Here is a 15,383-nt window from a genome sequence, read left to right as displayed (position 1 = left end):
AAATAAACGTGTGTATGTGTGTGTTCTCTGTCGATTGCCACAGGTTTAGTCCCTACGAGTGGTATAACCCCCACCCCTGCAACCCCGACTCAGATGTAGTGGAAAACAATTTCACCCTGCTAAATAGTTTCTGGTTCGGAGTTGGAGCTCTCATGCAGCAAGGTAGACGCCTCTGCCTGCCCCCCTTTAGCACACAGCCCACTATTTTCCTGGGGGAACAAACGTGCTCTTAACCAGGCCCACGACCATGCATGGGGGCCTCTGTGCATGTAGCTGGAAGCAGACTGACTGACTGGTTTGGTTGCGTCTGTCCACAGTGTGGTGTGAATTGGCTGGGTGGGATCTTGAGATTAGGAATGATGAGCGTGATTGGTGAATGAGGATAGGAGAGCCAGGCGTTTTCCTCCCTGTTCCTGCATGATATCCCACCCTCTCCTATCTCCCATCTACTCTACCCCTCCCTTCCCCACAGGTTCCAGAACAGGTAAGTCCTATCCCCCATCTACTGTACCTCTCCTCTGTCCCCAACCCCACCCCACCTGCCTCCCTTCCCCACAGGTTCCAGAACAGGTAAGTCCTATCCCCCATGTGCCAGAAGGTAAAGAGCTAGGTGCAGAGAGAGTGGAGAGAATGAGAGTTAAAACAGTGTGCTGTCTCTTAGCCTGCCTCAGTCTGGTTTTGTTTCCTTCTGCCAAACCGATGCCATATCTTCTCAACTAGTGTCTGTGTCTTTAGATTGAGAAAAGCAAAACAAAACAAAAGGAACTGCGGTACGGCATCACATTAAATGAAATGGAATGATTTCATTTAGACTTGTAATCTCGACTGAGACTGCATGCCAAGACCAGATATGTTGCATTTTGTAATACATACTTGAAAGTTGCGTTAGTTACGGTACCGTAGCGATGATGACAGGAAGGTCTGCAGCATGGTTAAAACGGCCTGGGTCTGCCCTGCATCTGATCTGGACCATGGAATGGAACATAGAGGGGACTGACTTTCCTAAGCAAAGTTCTGCCCAGATATGAATCTGACATTTTATTCCTGGCCCTTGTTGATGGCTGGTTGCATGCAATGAGTTAGCACGCAAGCCTTCATTTAAATTAAGTTGACTGAGTAATTATTTTGCAGGTATAATCATTTGTATACTGTGATTTGTAAGAGTAAGTTTTAAGAAAATATTAAAAATTGAAATTGACAAAATGTTAGTTAGAACTCTTGGGACTCTTATCCACCTTGTGCAGGTGGGTATAATGAAGTTACCCATTTGGGTAGGTTTTTGCCCTCTGTATTAGTGTTAGGCAATTCTACATATTGCACAGGTTAAAGATGCATCATGGCATGAGAAATGTTATCTTCTGTCATATTAAGCCATATTAAATGTGTAATGGATATTCTAGAGCTTGCTGCCAGGGTATCTGATGTAGTAAAGTATGCTGTAGAATATACTGTAACTGTCAATGTAACGGTGTTAAGTCCTGTAGTTGAGAAGATGTGGCTGTAGGGCAGAAGGGTTTTAGCGGACGAGACTGAGACAGAGGAGCACACTGTGCCTGTCTGCATGGCGTCTCTGTGACGACCACGCTGGCCTACACTGTAGAGAGGCTCCCCTGCTCCCGCGGCTTGGCCCCGCCCCCAGAAAACTGTGGGATGTGCAGTTTGGACATGACGTTACCTTGGGTACATGACAGTCAGCCCCAACCAGATTCAGTTGCTTTGGCTCTGATGCGCTCCGCTCCTAGGCGGTCGGTCTGTCACATAGAGTTGAATGGCCTCAACGGGGTAAGGTCTCTGAGCTGGTAGACAGTGTTGTTCCACTGAACACAAAGCTGTCTCTGTTTTCCCTGGTCATGTCATGTGTCTTGCTACTGTGTCTTCTCTGAGTTTATTTTCATATCGTTTGTCTTTTTTATCTCATTTGAGTGCTTTGACCAATGAGCGGTGTGGGCTGCAAGGCATCCTGGGTAATGATGGTGTGGCTGTTGAATCATGTTACACTGTGTGTCTGGCTGGTGGGGGGCGTGGTGGTGGGGTGAGGAGAATCAGGGAGTGAGAAGAGATATGGGAAGAGACATGTGAGAGTGGGGGGGGATGTGAGGGTGGATGTGCGGAGCGGGTTGACTGCAGTGTGTCTCTCTTTGTTCCCCTCCACAGTGCTCTCTCTCTCTCTCGCTCTTTCTCTCTCTCGCTCTCTCTCTTTCTCTCTCGCTCTTTCACTCTCTCTCTCTCTCTGGTGGACAGGGCTTTGGGCATGAATTCAGATGTTACTGGACGAGGCTGTCAGGTCTCTGCTCTCTCACTATATTTCTCCCTGAGTGACGGCTCACTGCCCGGACTGGGAGAAAGTTATAAGAGGCACTGCAGAGGCAGAGTGAGATGAGTGGGAGATTGAGTCTCACCTAAGGAGAGAAGTGGAGTTCTTATCCTCCTATCTTTCCCACAGTTCACTGCCTTTGAGTGAATGTGGGAGATCGCAGCTTTAAATTGCCTTGAACTACTTGAGGAGAATGATCTTCTTGCTGCCCAGTCAGACCTCAATCAACGCCCCCAGAGGAAGACCTCACTCCACCCACTCACACAGACCCCTCCTCAAGAACACACTAAGAGGCAAAAGTTCTGAATAGTATATAGCCTGGAAACTAACCATCTACAGGCAGGCATTTTGAGTCAGATGTGATTTCAGATGAAGCACCTCAAAAGAAGAGAAGCTTTGGTGTATCAACAGTTTGCTCCAGTGTGAGTGAAAGCTAAAATAATATGCAGCCAGACCACACAGTAAAAGCCTGATTCAAACTGCCACCATGTGGTCGGATGCGCATCACAGGCCCAAACATGCATTGCCGCCCTAGATGCCCAGGGGGTGTGTGCGTGTGTATGTGCGTGTGCCTGCGTCGAGTGTGTGTGCATGTGCGTGTTGTCTGTGACCCGGCAGGATGCCGAGGTCTGGGCTGGCCCTGGTCCTCTGGCTGGTCCACTGGTGGTTGTTGCTGGGTATCTCCTCTTGGCTCCAGGACCCTGCCGGGGCTGACCCCTCTCTCTGCTCCTCTCCTCTCGCCCCCGACCAGGCTCTGAGTTAATGCCCAAAGCCCTGTCCACCAGGATCGTAGGAGGCATCTGGTGGTTCTTCACCCTGATAATCATCTCCTCCTACACGGCCAACCTGGCTGCCTTCCTCACTGTAGAGAGGATGGAGTCGCCCATCGACTCAGCTGACGACCTGGCCAAGCAGACCAGGATAGAGTATGGAGTGGTGGAGGAAGGATCCACCATGACCTTCTTTAAGGTGGGTCACATAGGGCATGGAGCCATACTGGCCATCTATCAGTCTATTCATCTATCAGCCAGTCCATCAAGCAATCACTCCACGTATTTGTGCATCTACTGTACGAGGATACATCAATCAGTCCACCAAATCATACAGTGTTGCACCACTAAAGGACACATGGTTAGAGAATACTTGGAGGCAATTGTAAATGCATTTCAGATGTAATGACATGTAAGGAAAAAGACAAATACATTGGTAAATAAATTGGCGAAGAGCTCAGATGAATCTGCAGAACTCTAGATCAACTGTAAAGCCATAAATAGCTGTTAAGTCCAAAGTAAATCTGTGAGCGCTAGAAATTCCCATGACAATAGAATGGAGTGTTCCGGAATAAAGATTTGAACGTATAACCATTAGTTGGGTTACAGCTGTATTTTGTGCTGCCTGTGAAATCGGCCAAGTGGTGTGGTATATGGCCAGGAGAGGAGAGGAGATTATAACAGTAAAAATAAATGTCTTGTCATGCCTGTGGTGTAGTGTCTGATATACCACGGCTTTCAGCCAATCAGCATTCAGGACTCAAACCACCTGGTTTATAATATAGTATAGCCTTTCTGTGTTCACTCTCGTCAGCTCTCTCCTCTCCTCTCCTCTCCTCTCCTCTCCTCTCCTCTCCTCTCCTCTCCTCAGTGGTTGATCATGTGGAATCACTGCAGCATATCAATGGTATCTTATTAAGCCAGCAGTGTTTTAGGGTATTCTACAGTATTCTCACAAGATCTCCCTGCTGTGTCTCTCTGATTATTCTGCACGGTTTGTCTCTCGTATCGTATCCCCACCGCCGTGATGCACGGACAGCTCTATGCCAGATGGAGGGAAAATCTGTCTCTCTCAGACTGCTGCAATGGATCTGTATGGCTTCTGGTGTTTCTTTATTTTCACACTTCATTTTCATCACCTCTGTATGTGTATGTGGTGTGTGAACACATTCTCAAAAGACACATACACATGAAAACACATGCATACTCTCTCTCCCTCTCTCTTTAACAGATATACACATATGTGCGTGCACACACACACACACACACACTCACACACACACACACACACACACACACACACACACACACACACACACACACACACACACACACACACACACACACACACACACACACACACGCACACACCAATTCATTACTGTAGCTAATATGGCACGGTGATAGCAAAGCTTTAAATAGTATTTTTACCATTCCGTAACATGCCAACTGTTGTTTTCAGTCATTTAAGGGAGCACATACAGTCTGTTCTGGTGAAGAAGGTTACTTATGCTGACATTCCATTGCAACATTTACAAAGAAAAATGTAATTAAAAAATGATTAAGCAAAGCAAAGTATTGTTCAAATCAAATTATATTTGTCACATGCGCCAAATACAACAGTAAGCATTTTACAATATTGTAAAATGTATTCGGCGCATGTGAAAATTTTGATTTGATTTGAACAATACTTTGGTTTGCTTGAATCATTTTTGTTTGTTGCCAACACGGTCATCAGAAGGATTCAATCCACAGATGTAGAGGATCCAACTGAAGTATATCAACTACATCACCCCTACCCAGACCCACTTGCACACACCCCCATCTCCATCAACTACATTATTGAGTCATTATTAGTTTTACACTTATTACATCACTCGGCTGTTGTGCTTGTGTGAATTTCTTCTCTTAAATTCTATACATAGGTTTATACTGAATTAAGAAAACATTTTTGTTAACTGTAATTGTGTTAGTTATGCTCCATCTTTCCCACCATCTTATGTTAACATCAGTTCTTTTTTCCAATAGTTCATCTTTTTTTCTAAGAGATTGTCAGTTGGATATGTTCCCTGCAAGGTTTTGTCTTCTCTATCATTATGAACATCATGTTCTGGCTCAAATAAGAATCCTTCAAGGTTGCTCTGATGTCCAAAATATTTAAAATTGACATTTTGTGATATGTAACTTTTAAGTTGCATGGATTTGAAACTACATTGGTCAGTCCAAAATAACTTTTTAATTCTGTCATGAAAATACATTTATTTCCTGTTACAAAGTCATTTACAGTTTCTATGCCTTTTAGTTTTCCATGTGGAACAATTTATCGGTGAATTCTGAAAAACTATCCAAGGATTGTTCCATAAGGTTGTGTTTTTTGGTAAGTGGTATTAGTTCTTGTAAAATATCTTTCATTTTCTTTTCCATGTTGTTTTAACATTCTTAACTATGAAGTTGTTGATGTTCTTAGCTTTACCCTTTGAAAATAGACACGTAAAACAATTTTGGGGATGAGCACAAGCATCTTCAATATGTACCCTCTTTAGTCCATTTAACTACATGTCACAAGTAAAAGCCTTGGGTAGCGAGTTGATACAATTCCAAGTCTGGAAGGTTAAAACCACCATCCGACTTAAGAAGATGTAAACCTTTCCTTTTTATTCTATGAATGTATTTGCCTGTATAAAGTATTTTTATGACCATGTATACTTTATTTAAAGAATGTCTTCGCTGGAGTGCCTGTAAAATGTATGTGAAGATTACCCCATTTAATTAGATCTGCTTTCATATTGTTGAGTAGTGGAATAAAGTTATCTTTGCATATTTTTAATTTGTTTTCACTTATTAGGCATCCTAAGTTTTTCATATTTTTTGTTGTCCAGTTTTAAAGGATTGCTGTAGATCGAGAGTAATATTTTTGTTGTCCAGTTTTAAAGGATTGCTGTAGATCGAGAGAAATATTTTTGTTGTCCAGTTTTAAAGGATTGCTGTAGATCGAGAGTAATATTTTTGCCATTATTAGTTGTTTTTCACGTTAATTTTGTATCCTTGCAAACACTACATGACCAAAAGTATGTGGACACCTGCTTGTCAAACATCTCATTCCAAAATCATGGCATGAATATTTTTGTTGGTCCCCCTTTGCTGCTATAACAACCTCCACTCTTCTGGGAAGGCTTTCCCCTAGATGTTGGAACATGGCTGCTATAACAGCCTCCACTCTTCTGGGAAGGCTTTCCCCTAGATGTTGGAACATGGCTGCTATAACAGCCTCCACTCTTCTGGGAAGGCTTTCCCCTAGATGTTGGAACATGGCTGCTATAACAGCCTCCACTCTTCTGGGAAGGCTTTCCCCTAGATGTTGGAACATGGCTGCTATAACAGCCTCCACTCTTCTGGGAAGGCTTTCCCCTAGATGTTGGAACATGGCTGCGGGGACAAGAGCCACAAGAGCATTAGTGAGGTCGAGCACTGATGTTGGGCAATTAGGCCTGGCTCGCAGTCTGCTTTCCAATTCATCCCAAAGTTGTTTGATGGGGTTGGGGTATGTGCTCTGTGCAGGCCAGTCAAGTTCTTCCACACCAATCTCGACAAACCATTTCTGAATGGACCTCGTTTTGTGCATGGGGGCATTGTCATGCTGAAACAGGAAAGGGCCTAACCCAAACTGTTGCCACAAAGTTGGATGAATGTCATTGTATGCTGTGGCTTTAAGATTTCCCTTCACTGGACCTAAAGGGCATCTCCCGAACTATGAAAAACAGCCCCAGACCATTATTCCTCCTGCACCAAACTTTACTGTTGGCACTACTGTATGCATTGGAACAGGTGGCATTATCCTGGCATCCGCCAAACCCACTGTAGATTCGTCCGTCGGACTGCCAGATGGTTAAATGTGATTCATCACTCCAGAGAATACGTTTCCACTGTTTCAATGGCGGCGAGCTTTACACCACTCCAGCCGACACTTGGCATTCCGCATGGTGATCTTAGGCTTGTGTGCAGCTGCTCGGCCATGGAAACCCATTTCTTGAAGCTCCCGACAAACACTTCTTGTGCTGACGTTGCTTCCAGAGGCAGTTTGGAACTCTGTAGATCCGATGGCAATACTCCACATCCTCCGATGATACAGTCACGCCAAGCTCCTCCGATATCAGTTTCATTGCGTAGATGGAAATGTCCCCTTTTTCCTCGTCTTCCGGTAGGGACAATATTTTCATATTATTTTATCACAATCTGTTTTCTAGCTGATCCAGTTCATCTTCTGAATTTTGCACCTTTGGTTCCAGAAGGCCAGTTTTGTTGTCTTGTACGTCCACGCGGCTGCCCTGTATATGCATATCTGATACAATAGACTCTACTTTCGTTTCAAGCAAATCTACGTTTTAAACAACAGATTGTAACAGTTCGTAACAGTTTGTTTGTTTTGGTGAGCATTTTGACAGTACAAATCGGAGCTACTATCTCCCCATGCATCCTATCGGTACACGCATGTGAGTCCTTATTACTATTCAACAACAGGAAAAAAATGTCATGCCTGCCGTTTGAGTAATTATTGACTCAGATTTGTTCTGGAAAAATACATGGCTAATGGTGGCTGATTATGAAAATACCAGCATGGGGTAACTCTCTGAAGTGTCCGAATTACACATCTCTCCCTCCTCTTTTCTCATTTTCCAGCCACTCCATTCTATCCATCCTCGACAGACTCCCTTTACAATAACACTGAATTATTCAAAAAGCACACACCACAGTGTATCTCTTATTACCAAACATATCACGTCCTATTAAGGACCCTGGCAATGCTATTATTTCACCTCATTTGTGTAATCCCTACGCACGTGGAATCCTAGCACCTCAGCGAGGAAGTAGGCACCTGGCGTCGCCACGGCGATGAGGAGCAAGATCGCCCCTGGTTATGGGGCTGAGTTGTTCTGCATTAGCTGTGAGACGGCTGTCAATGCAGAGAGTGTGGCATCACCAGAATAATGATTTAAAGAGAAAAGCAGACAGGGCTTATTGAGATGATGAGTGTGGTACTGCAGGAGGAGATGAGAGAGGAGAGGGAGAATGAGAGAACATCAGGAAAGACAGTAGGAATAGAAGGGGAGGAGGAGAGTGGGTGTTGTTCACGCTCCTCAGCCCCACAGGCCTGTGCTGTATAGTATGTTGCTACATTCCTTCAGTTCAGCAGAATTCCCCTACTGTATCATCACAGTAATTATACTGTAATTCACCTTACACAATCTATCCTCACAATTCAGCTAATTTGAACCAAGGTTGATTTCCTGTCAGACTTTTTTCTCCCATACTTCTTCTTGTACAACCCTTTTTGGTTCCAGGGACAACCTTTTTTGGTTCCAGGGACAACCCTTTTTGGTTCCAGGGACAACCCTTTTTGGTGTCAGGGACAACCCTTTTTGGTTCCAGGGACAACCCTTTTTGGTTCCATGTGGAACATTTTGGTTCCAGGTAGAACCCTTTTGAGTTCCATATAGAACCCATTCCACAGAGGGTTCTACCTGGAACCAAAAAAGGGTCCTTCGAAGGATTCTCCCATGGGGACAGCCAAATAACCCTTTTAGGCTCTAGATAGAGCATTTTTTTCTAAGAGTGTTTGGAATGTGTAAAAAAAGACTAGAGTTAGATGATTAAGCCTCTACTTCACACTGTTTTCCTCTGGTTCAAATGTAGTCTCTGATACTTGCCTCCAGTCCAGAAGGTGATGCTGTATCTAGCCTTCAATCTAACCACTGCCTCTCAGGATAGCCTGGCTCTCTGGGTTATGCTAGCCCACAACTCCCAGAACCCTGACTGAGATGAGACACTTCCCTCTTCTCTTTTGTGTTGGTTGCCTCCATAGTACAGTTCATCTTTGCTTTGAAGCATCCTGGTATCTGTCACATACGTCCCAGCCAGCCCCATCACATCAAAAAGCATTGTGGCTCCTCTCCTGGCTCGTGTGTGTGTGTGTGTGTGTGTGTGTGTGTGTGTGTGTGTGTGTGTGTGTGTGTGTGTGTGTGTGTGTGTGTGTGTGTGTGTGTGTGTGTGTGTGTGTGTGTGTGTGTGTGTGTGTGTGTGTGTGTGTGTGTGTGTGTGTGTGTGTGCGTGCGCGCGTGTATTTTAGGCTCTACCCGTTCACTAGCCTCTCCGCTCCATTCCATGCAGACATCTAACCCATCTGCAGTGGGGTTTTTGCTGAGCAAAGCAGAGCCAGTCTTACCTGAACTCCCTCTGCCCTTCACTAGCCTCTCCTCTCCATACAGCCAGTCTTACCTGAACTCCCTCTGCCCTTCAATGCTTTCTGCCCCTCCGTTTGTGGAACTGTCTCTCTTTTTTTCAATCTCTCTCTATTTAACAACCCTGATACTGGCGTCATCGGTTTTTGAAATTTGTTGTGTGGAGGTATTGCAGTATTAGATTAAATCTATGTCCAGCTCTCCCATTCCTCTAACCTTGCCTACTCTCTGCATATTTCTCTCTCTCCTTCCCTTGCTCTCTCTCTTCCCCTCTCTCTATTTTGTCTTCTTCTTTATTTCCACTTTCTTTTTCTTTCATAAAAAATATCATTTTTTTGAGGACGATTGTCGCTGAGCCCTTGAGGACTCTCCAGTAATCAGCAGTGAGTTTATTGGTACTGATGAGTCACCAGTCTTGAACCAAGCTATTCTACAGTACAGACTGTACTGAACCAAGCTATCCTACAATACAGGCAGTACTGAAGTAAGCTATCCTACAATACAGACAGTACTGAACTAAGCTATCCTACAATACAGGAAGTACTGAACTAAGCTATCCTACAATACAGGCAGTACTGAACTAAGCTATCCTACAATACAGGCAGTACTGAACTAAGCTATCCTACAATACAGGAAGTACTGAACTAAGCTATCCTACAATACAGACTGTACTGAACCAAGCTATCCTACAATACAGGCAGTACTGAACTAAGCTATCCTACAATACAGGCAGTACTGAACTAAGCTATCCTACAATACAGGAAGTACTGAACTAAGCTATCCTACAATACAGACTGTACTGAACTAAGCTATCCTACAATACAGGCAGTACTGAACTAAGCTGTCCTACAATACAGGAAGTACTGAACTAAGCTATCCTACAATACAGACAGTACTGAACCAAGCTATCCTACAATACAGGCAGTACTGAACTAAGCTGTCCTACATCTACAGGCAGTACTGAACTAAGCTATCCTACAATACAGACAGTACTGAACCAAGCTATCCTACAATACAGGCAGTACTGAACTAAGCTATCCTACAATACAGACAGTACTGAACTAAGCTATCCTACAATACAGGCAGTACTGAATTAAGCTGTCATACATCTACAGGCAGTACTGAACTAAGCTATCCTACAATACAGGCAGTACTGAACCAAGCTATGCTACACTACAGGCAGTACTGAACTAAGCTATCCTACAATACAGACAGTACTGAACTAAGCTATCCTACAATACAGACAGTACTGAACTAAGCTATCCTACAATACAGGAAGTACTGAACTAAGCTATCCTACAATACAGACAGTACTGAACTAAGCTATCCTACAATACAGACAGTACTGAACTAAGCTATCCTACAATACAGGAAGTACTGAACTAAGCTATCCTACAATACAGACAGTACTGAACTAAGCTATCCTACAATACAGACAGTACTGAACTAAGCTATCCTACAATACAGGCAGTACTGAACTAAGCTATCCTACAATACAGACAGTACTGAACTAAGCTATCCTACAATACAGGCAGTACTGAACTAAGCTATCCTACAATACAGGAAGTACTGAACTAAGCTATCCTACAATACAGACAGTACTGAACTAAGCTATGCTACAATACAGACTGTGATCCTGACCAAGCAATTCTCCAGTACAGACAGCAATCCTGACCAAGTTATCCTCCAGTACAGACAGCGATCCTCACCAAGTTATCCTCCAGTACAGACAGCGATCCTGACCAAGTTATCCTCCAGTACAGACAGCGATCCTGACCAAGTTATCCTCCAGTACAGACAGCGATCCTGACCAAGTTATCCTCCAGTACAGACAGCGATCCTGACCAAGTTATCCTCCAGTACAGACAGCGATCCTGACCAAGTTATCCTCCAGTACAGACAGCGATCCTGACCAAGTTATCCTCCAGTACAGACAGCGATCCTGACCAAGTTATCCTCCAGTACAGACAGCGATCCTGACCAAGTTATCCTCCAGTACAGACTGTGGTTTTGACAAAGCGATTCCACACTACCGACAGTCGTTCTGATCAAGATATCCTCATGTACAGACTATGGTCCTGATCAAGCTATCCTCATGTACAGACTATGGTCCTGATCAAGCTATCCTCATGTACAGACTATGGTCCTGATCAAGCTATCCTCATGTACAGACTATGGTCCTTATCAATCTATCCTACACAATAGACAGTCATTCTGATCAAGCTATACTACAGTATAGACAGTCGTTCTGACCAAGCTATCCTACAATATAGACGGTCGTTCTGAACAAGCTATAGCGCGCTACAGACAGTTGTTCTGATCAAGCTATCCTATAGTATAGACAGTGATCCTGACCATGCTCTCCTATAGTATAGACAGTGATCCTCATCATGCTCTCCTGTAGTGTAGACAGTGATCCCCACCATGCTCTCCTATAGTATAGACAGTGATCCCCACCATGCTCTCCTATAGTATAGACAGTGATCCTCACCATGCTCTCCTATAGTATAGACAGTGATCCTGACAATGCTCTCCTATAGTATAGACAGTGATCCTCACCATGCTCTCCTATAGTATAGACAGTGATCCTCATCATGCTCTCCTATAGTATAGACAGTGATCCTGACCATGCTCTCCTATAGTATAGACAGTGATCCTCACCATGCTCTCCTATAGTATAGACAGTGATCCTCACCATGCTCTCCTATAGTATAGACAGTGATCCTCATCATGCTCTCCTGTAGTGTAGACAGTGATCCCCACCATGCTCTCCTATAGTATAGACAGTGATCCCCACCATGCTCTCCTATAGTATAGACAGTGATCCTCTCCATGCTCTCCTATAGTATAGACAGTGATCCTCACCATGCTCTCCTATAGTATAGATAGTGATCCTCACAATGCTCTCCTATAGTATAGACAGTGATCCTGACAATGCCCTCCTATAGTATAGACAGTGATCCTCACCATGCTCTACTATAGTGTAGATAGTGATCCTCACAATGCTCTCCTATAGTATAGACAGTGGTCCTCACCGTGCTCTCCTATATTATAGACAGTGATCCTGACAATGCTCTCCTATATTATAGACAGTGATCCACACCATGCTCTCCTATAGTATAGACAGTGATCCTGACAATGCTCTCCTATAGTATAGACAGTGATCCTCACCATTCTCTCCTAAGGAATAGACAGTGATCCTCACCATTGTCTCCTATAGTATAGACAGTGATCAGCACCATGCTCATCTAATGTATAGAAAGTGATCCTCACCGTGTTTTCTATAATATAGACTGTGATCCTCACAATGCTCTCCTAAAGTATAGACTGTGATCCTCACAATGCTCTCCTAAAGTATAGACAGTGATTCTCACCATGCTCTCCTAAAGTATAGACAGTGATCCTCACCATTCTCTCCTAAAGTATAGACAGTGATCCTCACCATGCTGTCCTATAGAATAGACAGTGATCCTCACCATGCTCTCCTATAGTATAGACAGTGATCCTCACCATGCTCTCCTAAAGTATAGACCGTGATCCTCACCATTCTCTCCTATAGTATAGACAGTGATCCTCACCATTCTCTCCTATAGTATAGACAGTGATCCTCACCATGCTCTCCTATAGTATAGACAGTGATCCTCACCATTCTCTCCTAAGGAATAGACAGTGATCCTCACCATTGTCTCCTATAGTATAGACAGTGATCAGCACCATGCTCATCTAATGTATAGAAAGTGATCCTCACCGTGTTTTCTATAATATAGACTGTGATCCTCACAATGCTCTCCTAAAGTATAGACTGTGATCCTCACCATGCTCTCCTATACTATAGACAGTGATCCTCACCATGCTCTACTATAGTATAGACAGTGATCCTCACCATGCTCTCCTATAGTATAGACAGTGATCCTGACAATGCTCTCCTAAAGTATAGACAGTGATCCTCACCATGCTCTCCTATAGTATAGAAAGTGATCCTCACCGTGTTTTCTATAATATAGACTGTGATCCTCACAATGCTCTCCTAAAGTATAGACTGTGATCCTCACAATGCTCTCCTAAAGTATAGACAGTGATCCTCACCATGCTCTCCTAAAGTATAGACAGTGATCCTCACCATTGTCTCCTAAGGAATAGACAGTGATCCTCACCATTGTCTCCTATAGTATAGACAGTGATCAGCACCATGCTCATCTAAAGTATAGACAGTGATCCTGACAATGCTCTCCTATAGTATAGACAGTGATCCTCACCATTCTCTCCTAAAGTATAGACAGTGATCCTCACCATTCTCTCCTATAGTATAGACTGTGATCCTCACAATGCTCTCCTATAGTATAGACAGTGATCCTCACCATGCTCTCCTAAAGTATAGAGAGTGATCCTCACCATTCTCTCCTATAGTATAGACAGTGATCCTAACCATGCTCATCTAATGTATAGACTGTGATCCTCACCATTCTCTCCTTTTTAAGTACAGTGATCCTCACCGTGCTCTCTTATTGTATAGACAGTGAACCTGACCATGCTCTCCTATAGTATAGACTGTGATCCTCACCATGCTCTCCTATAGTATAGACAGTGATCCCCACCATGCTCTCCTATAGTATAGACAATGATCCTCACCATGCTCTACTATAGTATAGACAGTGATCATCACCATGCTCTCCTATACTATAGACAGTGATCCCCACCATGCTCTCCTATAGTATAGACAATGATCCTCACCATGCTCTACTATAGTATAGACAGTGATCATCACCATGCTCTCCTATACTATAGACAGTGATCCCCACCATGCTCTCCTATAGTATAGACAATGATCCTCACCATGCTCTACTATAGTATAGACAGTGATCATCACCATGCTCTCCTATAGTATAGACAGTGATCATCACCATGCTCTACTATAGTATAGACAGTGATCCTCACCATGCTCTCCTATACTATAGACAGTGATCATCACCATGCTCTCCTATACTATAGACAGTGATCCTCACCATGCTCTCCTATACTATAGACAGTGATCATCACCATGCTCTCCTATAGTATAGACAGTGATCATCACCATGCTCTCCTATACTATAGACAGTGATCCTCACCATGCTCTCCTATACTATAGACAGTGATCCTCACCATGCTCTCCTATACTATAGACAGTGATCATCACCATGCTCTCCTATAGTATAGACAGTGATCATCACCATGCTCTACTATAGTATAGACAGTGATCCTCACCATGCTCTCCTAGAGTATAGACAGTGATCCTGACAATGCTCTACTATAGTATAGACAGTGATCCTGACAATGCTCTCTTATAGTATAGACAGTGATCCTGACAATGCTCTCCTATAGTATAGACAGTGATCCTGACAATGCTCTCTTATAGTATAGACAGTGATCCTGACAATGCTCTCCTATATTATAGACAGTGATCCACACCATGCTCTTCTCTAGTATAGACAGTGATCCTGACCATGCTCTCCTATAGTATAGACTGATTCTCATCATTCTCTCCTAAGGAATAGACAGTGATCCTCACCATTGTCTCCTATAGTATAGACAGTGATCAGCACCATGCTGATCTAATGTATAGAAAGTGATCCTCACCGTGTTTTCTATAATATAGACTGTGATCCCCACAATGCTCTCCTAAAGTATAGACTGTGATCCTCACCATGCTCTCCTAAAGTATAGACCGTGATCCTCACCATTCTCTCCTAAGGAATAGACAGTGATCCTCACCATTGTCTCCTATAGTATAGACAGTGATCAGCACCATGCTCATCTAATGTATAGAAAGTGATCCTCACCGTGTTTTCTATAATATAGACTGTGATCCTCACAATGCTCTCCTAAAGTATAGACTGTGATCCTCACCATGCTCTCCTATACTATAGACAGTGATCATCACCATTGTCTCCTATAGTATAGACAGTGATCAGCACCATGCTCATCTAAAGTATAGACAGTGATCCTGACAATGCTCTCCTATAGTATAGACAGTGATCCTCACCATCTCTCCTAAAGTATAGACAGTGATCCTCACCATTCTCTCCT

At 43.6% G+C, this 15,383-nt stretch overlaps 1 protein-coding gene across 2 annotated transcripts in view; it reads left to right on the top strand.

Annotated features, from left to right (window-relative positions):
- The window catches only part of LOC115140899 (glutamate receptor ionotropic, kainate 2-like), a 328,356-nt gene that overhangs the window by 224,273 nt on the left and 88,700 nt on the right, over positions 1–15,383 (top strand). For both annotated transcript variants that reach the window (XM_065028000.1, XM_065028001.1), the window contains exons 13-14: positions 44–162; positions 3,066–3,283. In XM_065028000.1, the coding sequence (XP_064884072.1) occupies positions 44–162; positions 3,066–3,283 (337 nt within the window). The remainder of the gene's footprint in view (positions 1–43; positions 163–3,065; positions 3,284–15,383) is intronic.

Source organism: Oncorhynchus nerka, linkage group LG14 (genome assembly GCF_034236695.1).
Source record: "Oncorhynchus nerka isolate Pitt River linkage group LG14, Oner_Uvic_2.0, whole genome shotgun sequence".
NCBI lineage: Eukaryota > Metazoa > Chordata > Actinopteri > Salmoniformes > Salmonidae > Oncorhynchus > Oncorhynchus nerka.
This window is presented reverse-complemented; position numbering and strand designations above follow the sequence as displayed.